The 15,000-nt window shown below is 45.6% G+C and overlaps 1 protein-coding gene across 1 annotated transcript in view; it reads left to right on the top strand.

The window, feature by feature from the left end:
* Positions 1 to 15,000, top strand: part of lama2 (laminin, alpha 2) — a 116,838-nt gene that overhangs the window by 35,523 nt on the left and 66,315 nt on the right. Inside the window, exons 8-15 of the mRNA XM_076167803.1 lie at positions 395 to 512; positions 1,920 to 2,098; positions 2,455 to 2,554; positions 2,955 to 3,012; positions 4,562 to 4,664; positions 4,883 to 5,023; positions 6,930 to 7,094; positions 14,833 to 14,934. Of these exons, the coding sequence (XP_076023918.1) occupies positions 395 to 512; positions 1,920 to 2,098; positions 2,455 to 2,554; positions 2,955 to 3,012; positions 4,562 to 4,664; positions 4,883 to 5,023; positions 6,930 to 7,094; positions 14,833 to 14,934 (966 nt within the window). The remainder of the gene's footprint in view (positions 1 to 394; positions 513 to 1,919; positions 2,099 to 2,454; positions 2,555 to 2,954; positions 3,013 to 4,561; positions 4,665 to 4,882; positions 5,024 to 6,929; positions 7,095 to 14,832; positions 14,935 to 15,000) is intronic.

Raw genomic sequence — 15,000 nt, 5'->3', positions numbered from 1 at the left:
TTACATTCTGTTTTGACCGTGTTTTCGTTTTGTATTTCTCTCTCTCTTGGGAATGTAGCAGTGAACCTATTTGCTACTGACTGAGAGTTAACAATGTCTCTTATTACATTTGGCTCTCCAGTGAATACAGCGTTGCTTGATAGTCTTTCAATAGGCTGTCTGCATTCTTAATCACCCGCCCGCAGACATGCAGTCCATCATTAAGGATGCTGAGGTTCTACCCAATTTTACACACCGCTGACTCGTCTGACCCTGTAGCAGAGGAGAAACGTTTCTCCGTTTGCTGTTCAAATGCTTCCTCACTCAAATACATCATTTTAATTGTGTATGTGACTGTGTGAAATGTTTCATCTGCAATGCACATGTGTCTGTGTGTGCCTGTGTGCCTGTGTAGAAGTTCAGCTGTGAGTGTGAACACAACACATGCGGGGAAAGCTGTGATCGCTGTTGCCCCGGGTACCACCAGCAGCCCTGGATGGCAGGAACCTTCCTCACTCGGCATGTCTGCGAGAGTAAGAAACACATGACACCACAGTAAATTAAATACCTGCTACACAGTTTGTCCATCTGTAATCCATCTGATTTCAACAACCTCTTAACAATTGCTGCGCTTGGTTTTAGCTCTCAAGGAACAGACCACTTTTGTACTAATGTTAGAAATTCTAGTGGGACGCTACACATTTCCCCCCCCCCAATCTAGCCTGGAGGATCTGATAGAACCCAAAGCTCTAGAATTCCACCTGCATCCTCAAGCAGCCGTCAGCTACTGCGGCACAGTCATTTTAGTTCACACAGGTTACCAAGACTATAGAGGCTCTCTCGCTGTAGGGCCTGACAGCTGAAACAAAATCACTGCGGCAACAAGTGAGCAGCGCTAAGTGTGCCCGACGCAAGCCCCGACTGACCACAGCGGCGAAGGGAAACAAACACACTGAAACTGAGCAGGTGCAGCGGTCTGAGAATTCCAAAAAAGAAAATAAATCACCCTGTGGTCGCTGCAAGTGAAGGTGCATGTTAGTCATCCCTGTTTTACTCCTGTCAACACTGATCTGAAGTGTAGAATGGAACAAAACAGGGTCACTGACACCAAACCTGTAACCCAGCAGACATAGGGGGGAGGAGGGGAGAGACTGCCCAGCACAGATCAGCGATGCCATCACTCTGAATCAACCCCTGAGCTAAAACTGGACTAAAGAGCAAAAGGGGCAGGCTGCAACAATTCCACACAGGCGTCCTTCTAGTGTTGTTACAGTAGCAGGACAGTCCGTGTGTGTCCTGCTAAGGGTTGTGAGATTCCAGTGTGTCACCCCAGAGGGATTACCATTTGCAGTTTCCAAAGCACTTTGTAGATCACGCCCACAATCGCAGTCTGTCTGAGCTGGAAATGCGCATCGTCTCTCACTGATCATGAACCTCAACAAGGTTAGACGGCGAATTAAGTGCGTGTTGACGTTATGAAACACTGCCCAGTGTGGCGCCAAGACACTGCAACAAGGCTCTTTAATTAAGAATTCATGCCCCCACTGGTGTAAATCCAAGTTGTGTTAATGGAAGTCTCTCAATGTGTTGCTCAAGGTCACAACTTGAATTACAGCAGCTTGATGACAAAATGGGAACAATGCCTTTCCTCTCCGCCGTAAATTGTGGGTAGAAAAGGCAGGAAACAGCGCCGGTGCTGTACTGTCCAATAACTACCGCAGGAAGCAGTGACCTCAATAAAAGAGATGTCCCACTTTTTGACCGAGGTTCACCCCAAGATGATCACGGTTATTGTGTGAACCTGACGAAATGGGATAAGCCGTTTTACCCCCAAACTCCTGAGTGGAGATTCAAGATGGGAAAACAGTTCTCTGCTTGGTTGGTTTGGCTACACTTTTGCAGTACATTGTCTTTCCGTGTGTGTGTGTGTGTGTTTTCAGAGTGCAACTGCCACGGTAAGGCGGACGAGTGCTACTTCAATCAAACGGTAGCGGACTTATCGCTCAGCCTGAACGCCCACGGTAAATACAGAGGGGGCGGAGTCTGCGTGGCTTGCCGTGACAACACAGCTGGCGTCAACTGTCAGAGCTGCAGGGACGGATACTTCAGACCTGCGGGGGTCAGTGACCTTTTCCTCTCGCCTCTCTGTTTAGTCTGTCCCCTCACCAAAACTCCCCAGGTTTTTACCACAAGTCACGAAATTTCAACATCAGTCTGACAGAAACATTCAGGGTCAGGTTGGGTGATGTAGTGTGTTCCCATTCATTATTTTTACCTTTAATTTGTCTTTTTATTGAACTGTCAGTATTGTACATTATTATTCTGACATAAAATAACAATGATAAAGCTCTTTGTCCAGGTCACACACCTCTAATCCCAGGTGGGTCGACTGCCAGCGATGTTCCAAGTTTAAAATAGTCATCATCATTAAGAAGACGTTAACAGCTTGTCTTGTCCTCGTCTTCTTCTGTTCAGGTGAGTGTCGAAGCGGAGAACTCGTGCGTCCCCTGCTCCTGTGACCCCCACGGCTCCGTCAGCCTATCGTGCGTCGCCGATTCCAGTCAGGGCACATCCGGTACGTGAGTCTTAACTGTTTACGCCTGCCCGTCTGTTTGTATGTCTGTCCTGTCTATGACTATATAGCCTCCTTGTGTGGAGGGCTGTTCTGTCGCAAAGTGAACACACACGCAGCACTTTATAGCAAGTACACATTTTGCATTTTAAATTCACTTGAAAGTGGCAGTTGACTCATTAAATCAACTCAGTCCATTTAGCTGCACTGAAGCTTCTGTTATCCTAAATGATCCACAATAGCAGAAAATGGCAGTTTTAATGGCTATTTCTTACTTTTTTCACTACAAAGTGGACCAGTTTAAGCCTCAGAGAGATGCAGTGTCCATTCGGTCTCACTTACACTGTTTCTTTAAAATGTGTGTGTATGTCTGTGTGTGTCTTTGTGTGTGTTTGATTGACAGCCCAGCCAGCAGGGTCGTGCCGGTGTAAGGAGGGTTTTGGGGGTCAGCGGTGTGACAGGTGAGAGAGACACTCACACACACACACACAGACACACACACACACACACACACACACACACACACACACACACATACAGCACACAGACACACTGAACGAGACAGGGACGAGCTGTGACAGGTGAGCAGAAGCTTTTAGCTGCAGTCTGCTCCAATTAAGGTTTGGACGTTTCCATTAAGATCTTTGACGATATTGGCTTTTATCACACTTTCTGTGTGTGTGTGTATACATGTGCGCGATACAACGTAATGATGCGTCCGGATGATGTGCTATGACACTGTGATATTCTTAGATCTGCTATTACAAATCTCTGTTCCTTTTCTTTAATTGACTGAAATGTGGATATTAATTGTTCTAGCCTCTGTACCCATGAATACCTAATGAGAAAGAGATAAATTAAAACATTTAATAAAAGATTCTATCTCTTACCTCTACAGCTGTAAAACAAGGTGATTTATGGTCAGATTTTAATTGCCTTTGCTAAAGAGATGATGTTTTCCAAGCGTTAATTTCCTGGGTTAACGTTTCGAGGCATTACTAATGAACTAATTTAATAATAATGAAACTTTATGGAAGGATGGGGCCCGGCTCAGGGAAGGACCCAAGACTTCCCGATTAAGGGGCAGATCCAGGAATTTTCAAGTGAAGTTTAAATGAGATATTTTTCGATATATTTGTGAATTTATTCGGCTATAATTCACATTAATGGTCCGGCTGCACACTGACAAATGGGATTGGAAACATGCAACGATCCCTAATGTGCAGCTGAGATGATTGATTATTGACGACAGTGTTTACTGGAGTAATCTCTTTCTCCTGAGTCCGGGATATTTTTAAAAACCAGACATTGGTTTGTTCAGCCTTGGTGGCGGTATGCACACTAATGAGTGTTTTAAGTTGTATTGTCATTATATTGCAGTAATTGCTTGTTCCATTATCTTCGCCACTGTGCATTTTCAGCACACTGTACTTTTCTTATGCCACCGCAACGATCCAACATCTCCATGGACATTATTTAGACTTCATGTAATCTCATCTACAATCCAACTTTTCTAACAAACATCCTGTAAACTTTTTAATGACCTGCCTTGAGATCAGGCCAGCAACATAAGCATCTTCTTTAAAATCACCTCTTAAAGGCTTTTTAATAGACTTGGCTCGCTGTGTCTGTACAAATTGTGTGCCATTGCTATAACTCTCCCTCTCTCTCCCTCTCTCTTTCTCTCTCCTTCTTTTTCTTGCCCGCTCACTTTCTCTTTTAATTTGGGACGTGTTTCTTTCTATATTTCCTCTGAGACACTTATTTTGTACATACATGCACGCGCGCACACACACACACACACACACACACACCCCCCACCCGCAGCTCAAGGCCTTCGCTGTGGACTAAAGGTTCAGTGTCTCCATTCTGAATGCACTCAGTGGTTATTACAAGAGTTGGCTCCGTGACCTTCTTGTGATGGCGGCGAGGGGCGGGAGGGAGAGGGGGGGCTCTCTCATCCTCATCACCTTCATCTTTATTGTTGTTATTAAACTCATTTGTCTCCAGGTGTGCTGTCGGTTATATGGGCTACCCGTCCTGTCAGCGCTGTAACTGCAGCGTGGAAGGAAGCACTAACGCTGACCCATGTATTACACCCTGTGTCTGCAAGGTAGACACACAGACGCACACACACACACACACACAAATTATGACACCACACTAACCTTTCTAGCGCCGTCATCATTACCTTCACCACATTAACACTGCAATAACATGCCTTGTGCTCATAACACTAGTCTGAGGTCAGCTCATAAACTTTGCTGCATATCTATCTTTCTGTCGCTCTGTTTCTCTCTCTCTCTCTCTGTCTCTCTCTCACTTTGGCAGGAAAACGTGGAGGGCGAGAACTGCGACCGCTGTAAACTGGGTTTCTTCAACCTCCATGCTGACAATCGACTTGGCTGTGAGAAGTGTTCTTGTATGGGTGTGACCAGTCAGTGCTCGGCCTCCACATGGACCTATCAGAATGTAAGAACGTAACAGGAAACATACAAAAATACACTTGCTTGTCAATCAGCAATCAGCAATTGACAAAGGAGCACTTCAGTGATGGCAGCAAGTATCAAAAGGAATAAAAATCTACTGATGCTGGCACTGAAATCCTCATTAGTGAATGTACAAGATTCTGAAACACTCATCAAGGCCAGTATTTACAATGTCCTTACATTTTGTAGAAGCCAATGGACACGGAAAGAAAAAGAGATTCAAATGGAAGGAAACACCAAAGTTTAACGTCAATAGATTTGGCCCCTAATGTTACGAAGAGCAAATATTACAACCTTGTATAGAGAATATAAATCATCTCCTCTGAGCGGGAGTGGGGTAATCAAGAAGTGGAGGACAGGACAGAGAGGTTATAAAAAGTTGATGAAGAAGTGGAGTGGAGGTGAGAGCAAAGGAGAAGGAGGGGAAATGAGGGGCAAAGAGGGAAGAGGAGGGGGGAGGATAGGAGAACGAGGCTGAGGGGAGAAGCGAGGAGACAAGACAAAAGGTGAGGAGAAGGAGAGAGGTGAGAGGAGGAAAACACTTTTTGACTGACAGTCGGGGCGGGAGAGGAGGGAAGAGCAGACGTTGACAGGCTGACAGCTCTGATTTAGACACTGATAGTGTGTGTGTGTGTGTTTGCGAGTGTGTGTGTGTGTTTGCGTGTGTGCGGGCGCCTGTGTGTGTTCGTTCGAAAGGGGAAGCCAAGGTCAGGTTAATTGCAGCGACAGATGTGTGTCTGTCTCTCTCTTCTTTCAAAAAGATACCTCCCCATACCACACACACACACACACAGTGTAATCACTTCAAGGATTGCACGAGAGTGTTTCTAACATCCTACAGGAGATGTTGGGAGAATATCTTTTTTCCGAGTGTCAGTTTTTTGGCTTTTTGCTGAACATTTGTCTGAGACGGTAATAGAACTTTGAAAGAGATTTTGTGATCTTCTATTGTAAACAGTTCAATAGGCAAGGACTTATTTCAATAATATAAACTTCTTAACACCAATCCTATTGTAGATAACAAGCTTCTTTATCTCAAGGTTGGACTGCTAAGGTGCAATTTGGTTGAATGCTGCTAGACCAAGGCAAAATTTTCATAGTTATTTTGTTATTTGAGAGTTATGCACTCCAATAATTTTTCCTCACTGGTGATGATAACTACAAAGTTTATTTATTATTTATCAGTAAAAACCTCTTGTTCTTTGCTAGAGGCCAGATGTTGTTGAAAGGTATTAACCAATTTCCTTTTTAAACCATAAAACAGTTCAGTCCAGTCTGTGTTTATGATATTTCTCCCCTCTTTTCTGACACCTCACATCTCCGGCTATTGGGCCACTTATTACATAAACGGTTGTAAAATTTTATTACGGCCGCTGTCCGCTGAAGCCAAGCTGGAGAGCGGTATTCGGCAGGGAACACAAGTGGAGCCTGACCATACTGGATATTATACCCTTTTGGGCAAGGAACCCCCAGCTTTGGTTGTTAAAGACCTCTGACATCTGCCATCTGCAAGATAGGACATGTTACACTGAGACAATGAAGTAAAGAGGCAAGATGAGAGGAGCTATAAATGATAACGGTAGATTTATTCAATAATATTGCTATAAAAATAATTAAATGAATGCTGGATGGTGTAAATTACTCTTGCGTTGGTATTACCAAGGTTTTGTCACGCAACAACACTGTAGCAAGTTTGGGATTCATCATCCTCGATACGCTAAAAAAGAAGTGAAGAAGAAGAGTGAAGTTTTAGGGTGCTGATGAGCTCACACATTGCCCCCTAGTGGAGAGTACATTCTTTAGATTCCTATAAAGTAGCGGTTCCTGTACGCCAGCACTTCATATGTGTCACTATATATCTTTATTTTCTGTCTAATTGTGTATTTTAGGAGATGACTCTGACCGGCTGGCACCTGATTGGAGAAACAGGAGGAAGAGTGTGGTCCATCCACAGACATACGCCTCCATATCTCAGCGTACGCCACTCCGATGTTGTGACTGATCTGGGCTCCTCTTACTATTGGAGTGCACCTCAGCTATACCTGGGGAACAAGGTTAGACACACACACACACACACAAACACACACACGCTGCGCTGCGCTGATTTGAGAAATGTTTTCCCTTTCACAAAGAGTCCTTGAGCAATGTGTTTATGCTCCAACTGCTTCATTTGACTCCCAAAGTGACAAAAGTGTAGTGGCTGTACTTGACAGCTCCCATGTGTTAATGTGTTCCTGTGTAAGCGTGAAGGCAGCAGTGAACCCGCCCTCATTTCGCTCCCACAACTAAGAGTTCCGTGTGGTTGACGAGCCAGTCTGACAAGGGGGATTTGTGGAGGAACAACAACAACAAAGTGTTTTCCTCCAGTTTTCTCCCTAATTTGACACGTCCGATTCCTCCTGCTCCCCCATGCCGCTGCTTGATTCACCGAGGAGAGGTGCAAACAGCCACACGCCACCTCCATGACACATGATGTCTCTCTTAATCCCGTGCGACTTGGGTTTCCCTGGAGGGCATAACATGGGGGGGAGTTCTCTTGCTATCACCCCTGACCTTGTCCTCCTCCGTGTTGGCACCCTGACTGACCAACGGGAGATGCCGGTGCGCACGCAAAGGACTGAATCCCTCTCTGCCACCTGCCACCTGAGGGCCGATGCGTCCATGTTGATGCAAAGCCGAGAATTCAGGGCGGTGCTTCATGCTGGTGCCTCAGGTGTGCAAGATGATGCCACGCCAAGACCTGTCCACTGTTACTGCAGAACCTTTATTCCCTTCTATCAGCTGGTTGAACAATTTTACCTCAAAACGAGAAGTAGCTGTGAGATTGTGACAGATTGCTCATTGTAAGGAAATATAATACCTAAAGAAAGTTGGCGTCATTAAAGCGTAACGCAGATTTGATTTATGATCCTTCAAGACGTCTTTCGGGGTGGGTGAATATGTTGTGTTCCTCTCTCCTCACCTCGCCGCTCTGGATCTTCTCCTCCTCCTTCTCCTCCTCCTCTTCCTCCTCCTCGTGTGGTCTTGTTCTCCGCTGCCGAGATTAGAATTCATCTCTCCAGCTGTTAAATAGCTCGAGTCCATGTTTGTGAAGAGGAGCTGTTGCACTACAACAACAGACCCATCGTGATGTTTGTCTGGCTGTCACGGCTCCAAGCTGTATACCGCTGAATTTCATTACAGTTCAGCACCGCAGGCCCGCCGTGTCATCTCACTTCTTTGTCTGAGCCTCCATCCCTCAAGCCATCCCTCCATCCCTGCATCTCTCCATCGGTCTGCTCATCTAACTCCCCCACTCCTGTTGTTTCTACTCCTACTTCTAAATCATCCTTCTTTGTTTCTCCCCAAGATCTCTCTCTCTCTCTCTCTCTCTCTCTCCCTCTCCCTCTCTCTCCCTCTCTCCCTCCCACTCTGCATCTCTCTCACTTGCTTTGTGTCTCTCAGGGTAAACACTGTTTCGCCTGTTGAACTCGATAATCAACTGTTTTTCTCTTAGCTCACATGCACATTCACAAATACACACACACGCGCACACACACACACACACACACACACACACACACACACACACACACACACACACACACACACACACTCTCCCGGGCCTATATAAGTCAGATAATGATGTGTTTTGGAGGCATTAGGGATAGCGGAGCGTAACCAAATGCCTGGAAACACTGGAAACAAACAAATTACCACTGTGTGTCTATGAGTGTGTCCGTGTGTGTGTGATGGCTAGGAGCAGTGTGGGTATGAAAAAGAGATTCTTTGCTTCAGTCTCTCTCCTATTACACAGATAGAGGCCATGTGACTTGACTGAGACTATTGCACACACACAGACACACACACACACACACACACTGGTCTGTCATGTTCATGTGTGTCATTGGAAGTGACAGGCCGTGTGAGTAACGACAAACTAGCAGACTTATGTGTGTGTGCGTGTGTGTGTGTTTTAAGCTTGTTTCTAAGATGACTTTATTGACTTTTCAGATAAATAAGCATGCGGTGAGAGAAAGAAGAGGTTAACTCACTTGTAAACAAACACACACACACACACACATATTCCTGATCCAGCTTGAGGTTTATCTTAATTGCCACCGACCTCTTTGCTGCCTCTAAACTCTACGTGCGCCAGTACAGTAAGAACAACACCAATAATTTTCCCGTAAGAAGCAGCAAACCTCCCTCAGGTGCAAACAGAAAAATAGCAAAAAGCCGCTGTTGACACCTCTCAGTGGTGATGAATGAAATCTGTCTTCAAAGTGCGAAAGCGTGTGTAGACACACTACCTCTCTTTGCTATGAGAGGAACGTCGCCTGCCGAGCGGCGACTTATCAGACAGAAAAAATGTGTGTCGGAGTTTGTTGTGTGTAGCTCCTCTCCTAATCTGCTCCTGATTGAATGAGATGGATTTCTCTCCCCCCTGTTTCCTCACCTCCTCCTCCACCTCCACCTCCTCTTCCTCCTCCCGTATCTATTCTCTCCCCCCTCCTAATGCCAAATTGTTGAAGAAAAAAGTGCCCTGACATCAGTCACAGTGGATTTGTTCCACTTCTCAGCACCCGAATCATTTGGTATCGTTCTTAACCGCGTAGTGCATTTCTGTTGCTGCAAGTGTGTGTGTGAATCTCTACGTATCACCATCCGAACTAACATTCTTTGATATTTTCGTCAACTAAAGGACGTCACACTCTGCACATTAGTAGAGCGCATAGGGAGCATATGTGTCTCCCTGCTGAGGATGAAACTCTGCAGCCGTGGTGACGCAGTGTTTGGCATTTGAACAACAACATGCGTGATAGTGAGCGTCCGCCTCACAAGTTGGGCTTCTCAGTGTCTGTTCCTCCCCTCAGATGTGAGGTGGAGAGAAAGCTGTAGAAGTTGACTTTCAGGAGTCAGCCAGGCGTGGGCGAGCGCATCATCGATTGGCTCTAAGAAGCTGGAAGCAAATGAGCGAGCGGCCGTCAGTCGCCTTACCGGATGAGTCGCGCATACTGAGTTTACCTGCAGTCAGCTCGCGTCACCAAACGCAACACAACACAAGAGGCAGTCGTCATATTGCTTCAGTCAGTTTCTCCTGCCCAGTGTGCGGCTATAGGCGACACCCAATGTCACACACAGACGTCACACACAGACGTCTCACACATAACCCAGCATCTAGCAGAGTCAACTTGGACATCGAAAAAAAACATCAGTGACGCCACACACACACACAGACACACAAACACATTTGCAACACACACACACACACAACTTTACTTTCCACAGATTTTCCATCCCTATTTTTATGACCTGGATTTTCTTCTCTTTCCCAACAAATCACACACAGACAAACACACACACTAAAGGTCAGATTGGTTGTGTGTTGTTCAGCATTCCACTGACTATAGGTCCATCTGGAGCCAATCTAACCCTGTTGCTTGAAACAACAATTGTCTCTGTGTGTGTGTTTGTGTGTGTGTGTGTGTGTGTGTGTGTGCGCGCGCGTGTACATGTATGTGTGTGTCTTACCCTTAGACAAACAGACAGTGAAAACTCCTGATACCAAGAGTAAACAACCACAGGCATCAGAAATGCTACCCAGGTGTGTGTGTGTGTCTGTGTGTGTGTGTGTGTGTGTCTGTGTGTGTGCATGCGTGCAAGTGCATGTGCATGTGCATGTGGTTGTGTGTGTAAATGTGTGTGTGTGTGTCATTGTGTTTCTGGGGAGTTTATTTTCAGAAGCTTTGGTGACAATCTGGTTTTTATTTCTTGAAGAATAATCTCTCTCTCTCTCCCCCTCCCTAATCTCTGTCTCTCACTCCTTCTCTCTCTCTCCCTCCCTCTCCCTCTCTCCCTCTCTCTTGTCCTCTCTCACTTTCTCCCTCTCTTTCTTTCTCTTTCTCTTTCTCTTTCTCTTTCTCTTTCTCTTTCTCTTTCTCTTTCTCTTTCTCCCTCCCTCTCCCTCTCCCTCTCCCTCTCCCTCTCCCCCCCTCCCTCGCTCCCTCTCTCGCTGGATGATTCATCAATCCTAACACTCGATTGGTTGCCTTTGTCTGTGCGTGTCTTCCTAAATCTGAAGGGAAACTTGAACACATTTGATATCCAGATTGGCAGCCGTATTTGGTGTTAGTGTGTAAGTAGTAAGCGCTGTGTTTCTATGTTGGGCTCATTACCCAAAAGAAAGCAACTAAACCTCACCAAGGAGTTACATCAGTCACTGAGGGGGCCGGTTGCATCTTTTCTTATCTTCCAAAAAAATCATAATTCAGTTGCTCGTCTGTGTAACATCGAGGGAACTGTTGCTGGTAGAAATAAATAAAATCAAACCCGGAGAAGGGAAACTTGTCATACATCACGGGAGTCCGGCCGGGAAAGAGAAGATAGCTAATTACGAGGCAAACAAATCAGGGAAACGCTCGTGGGATGATCGCTCCGGATAATTCAAATTCAATTGGATGTTTAGAATGTGTGATATCAAAAGAGAGTAAGGAGGTTTAAAGGGCGTCCATATTGGAAATGAGAATATTATTATTGCGGTGAAAATAGAAAAAAGGGAATCTAACAGCGTCTACACTTGAGCGATTGGGTTGTCGGGCAGTTTTTTTTTTCAGATCGCAATGTTGCCGTTTCTTTTCTGCTGCAATTTCTTTAATTCACCAAATGGATTTCCTGTCGTGCTCAACAGCTGGATAGATGCTGCGCTCTGTAATGTGTGCGACCGTGTGTGGGGACAGTTATTCAGGCTATTCATCCTCAAGGAACCATGAATGCGTGACTCCCACAGTCTCTACCTGTAGGAGTCAAATGTATACAATTTCCTGTATCTGTTCCCGGGCTAATTTGTTTCTTCACCAACTCTCTGGTGGCCTTTTGTTTGGCGTCTAGCTGCTGGGAAAACGATGTGAAAGATTGATATTCAAAGTTCTCTCCCTTAAGTGGAGGAAACACGTGGAAAGTTGCTTCATATCTGGCAGATATCTTGACTCTCGCCGCCTAGACAACCGACTCCTGAACATATGCAACTGCCAGCTCGGGTTGGGAACCAAAGGGTCGCTGGTTTGAAACCCAGTATGGACCAAGAAAGTGCTTGAAGTTGACAGCTGGAGTGTGCCGATGTGCCCTTGAGCAAGGCACCCAACCCCCAAACTGCTCCAGGGGCACCCCAAGACAAATTTCAGATGACATTTTTGCATTTGATTTGACCAAATATAGTATCCTCTTCATCTTCTCCTCATCCTTTCTCGTGGAGCAAACAGGGTACATGGATGTCTTTGATATTTTGGACGATATTTGATTTCTCTGTAGTTTCTGGTCAAGTCTAAATCACCGACGTCATTCTTTTCCTCGTCCCTGCCAGCAGCAGTTATTTAAAGCCGTGGCTCGTTTTCACGTTGAGGCGACAGAAGGCTTCAGATGTTTGATTGTGTGGCAGCTATCGGCTTAGGTCGTCTTATTTTGGCCACTAATAGAATTAATAACAGACTTATCAAGCTCTCAAGGGGCTCCAAACCATGTCTTTTGTATTAGCGTGTAAGTGTGTGGGTAGGTGTGTTTATTATTCAGTCATTTCCAGTCCACATAACTCTCCTCTGGCTCCCAATTTCCCTTCCCTGCTGTTCCATTCTGTTGGTCTTTTCTTTTTCCTCCTTTTTTTCAATTTTGCGCCCCTTCTCTTCTCCCTTTGAGACGGAGGAGTCATCAGGTTGCCATGACAAAAGCTCTGATTATTGTCCAGGTTGAGTGGATGGTTGCTGAGAAGTGTGTGTGTTCTGGTGTGTGTGTTTGTGTGTGAGAGAGGGGGATCCTTTCTAAGAATCGCGCTAATTTCAAAAGACGTAGAAATCTAAATTCAGACGTGCACTTGGAGGGCGAGTGTTGGGCAGAGAGTCATCCTTGTAGATGATTACTGCGGACACTCAGTCACTGTCTCACAAGTGCGCACACACACTCGGTGAGAGTCAGGGACGCCTTGTGGAGCATTTTTGTCGCAGACTTCAAAGGGAGGCTGCATCCTTTCTTGTCGGTGATTGGTGCAAAGTTAACGTCATGATGGCCTCCTCCCTGGCTGCTTTTGTTGCCGTGCAGTGGCCAAGTTGGATGTACAGAACCAGGATGTCCACAGGTGTGTGTGTGTGTGAGTGTGTGTGAGGATGAAGTGATGGAGATGGGTGAAGGAAAAGAACTGAGGCATGGCCGCAAAGTACTGAAGTGCAGATGGCTGAAGGGAAGGGGCAGTGTCCCTGTGTGTAGTTTGTTTTGTTTTGTGTGTGTGTGTGTGTGTGTGTGTGTGTGTGTGTGTGTGTGTGTGCTTAAGAGTCCAAATTGGCAAATGAGGTAGAAAGGGAATAAGTGTTCGTCAATGAAATGGTCACTCCAATGCACCTCCATGCGTGCGTGTGTGCGTGTGCGTGTGCGTGTGCGTGTGTGTGTGGTGTGTATTTTCACTCAGCTGTGAAATGGACGATTCCTCCTCCTGGTTTAAGAACTGAGAGTAATGATGTAGAATGGAAGAAGTTTATAGAGGCATTAAGTCCACCTCTCCCCCTCTCTCTCTCTCCTTATCTCTCCGTCTCTTCCCTCCCATCTTTCCGTCTCAAGTTCCTCGTCTCCCTCCCTCGTCCTCTCCCTCCCTGGTTTTTATGGCGGCATTATTATCTCGCTCTCCCACCCATTACCGCTCAGGTTGGAGCGGAATAATAAATTTGGGGATGGTGCCGACGCAGCGTTTCCCCCAGCCAAAGCTCATTCTGTGGACTCGACAGAAAGGAGCCGCGCTGAAACAACACAAGACAACAACGAGAGCAGCATATCGCGTGTTCGCTGTTTACTTAACGCCAAACTTTTATTTTTTTGTTATCGACAAACACAACTATTAGTCAACGAGGTCACTGTTTAAGCTTTGAATATACTGGAATAATGCCTTTGCTATATTTACACATCTCATCGTCATCGTCATCGTCATGTTGTCATACGATTTTAGTTGAGATGAGAGTGAAGGTGCAATATTTTGTCAGACTTCAGACCAAATTTGACTTACAAGCATCCACGTGGCTGCACGGATCCACCTGAGGCAAAGATGTTTTTTTCCATTTCATCCACACACACCTCGCAGATTTTGCGACAGAAGCCCCGACAAAGCTCTTTTATGTGTGAGATAGACATGTGAAGGCCACAAAAAATAAAGATAAAGGGAAAAAGGCAGAAATGCAGGTGGGAGCGCATTCTCGCTGTCTCTCTTCATTAAAATCCTCTTCTTGTTACCCATTCACAGGCTCGCCCTTTGTTACAGTTAAATTAAATGCCTTAAAACCTCAGATGTCATAGTTGGACAGACGTGGATGATGAAGCAATAAAGATGACAGCAGTGCCTTCAAGTGCAAGTGCTTGATTTGTTGAAATTTGCAACTTTCTGTCATTTGCTTACAGATACAAAACATAAAGAATATCAAAAAGTGCATGTTCATATTTGTTGATTTTGCTGCATTGGCTTCTGTTGGTACTAAAGTCAGGGTTTTTGTGGCATTTTTGACAATTTTGATGGTGGCGGAAGAAGAAATGCTGTTATATTCAACATGTTTTAAAGTTTTAAAAGTGTGGAAGCCATGTTGGTCTTAGCCGCTTCGCTCAGTAGTTCATGTTTAGCTCTATGTGCCCCCTGCTGGTGTGGAGGGTAAAGAACACAAACAATACACTTGACTGCATCAGCTCCTTGCGAGTGTGATAAACTTCATGTCTGCGCACCAACAAAGACCTGACCTCTCTCTCCCCCTCTCTCTCTGCTTCTCTCTCTCTCTCTCTCTCTTCCAGCTGTCAGCGTACGGAGGTCATCTGGTCTACACCGTGTCTTATGCCACAGACCAAGATGAACAGAGCATCAGAGTCACTACACAACCTGACCTGATCATTGAGGTAAGATTCCAAACAAACACACTCTTAGGCTCTCTCTCTCTCACACACACACACACACACACTCAC

The sequence above is a fragment of the Genypterus blacodes genome, unplaced genomic scaffold, assembly GCF_046128005.1.
Source record: "Genypterus blacodes isolate CSIRO-AG114 ecotype Tasmania unplaced genomic scaffold, CSIRO-AGI_Gbla_v1 ptg000013l_1, whole genome shotgun sequence".
In the NCBI taxonomy this organism is placed as follows: Eukaryota; Metazoa; Chordata; class Actinopteri; order Ophidiiformes; family Ophidiidae; genus Genypterus; species Genypterus blacodes.
The sequence above is the reverse complement of the archived record's forward strand: the minus strand, read 5'-3'. Positions and strand labels throughout refer to the sequence as shown.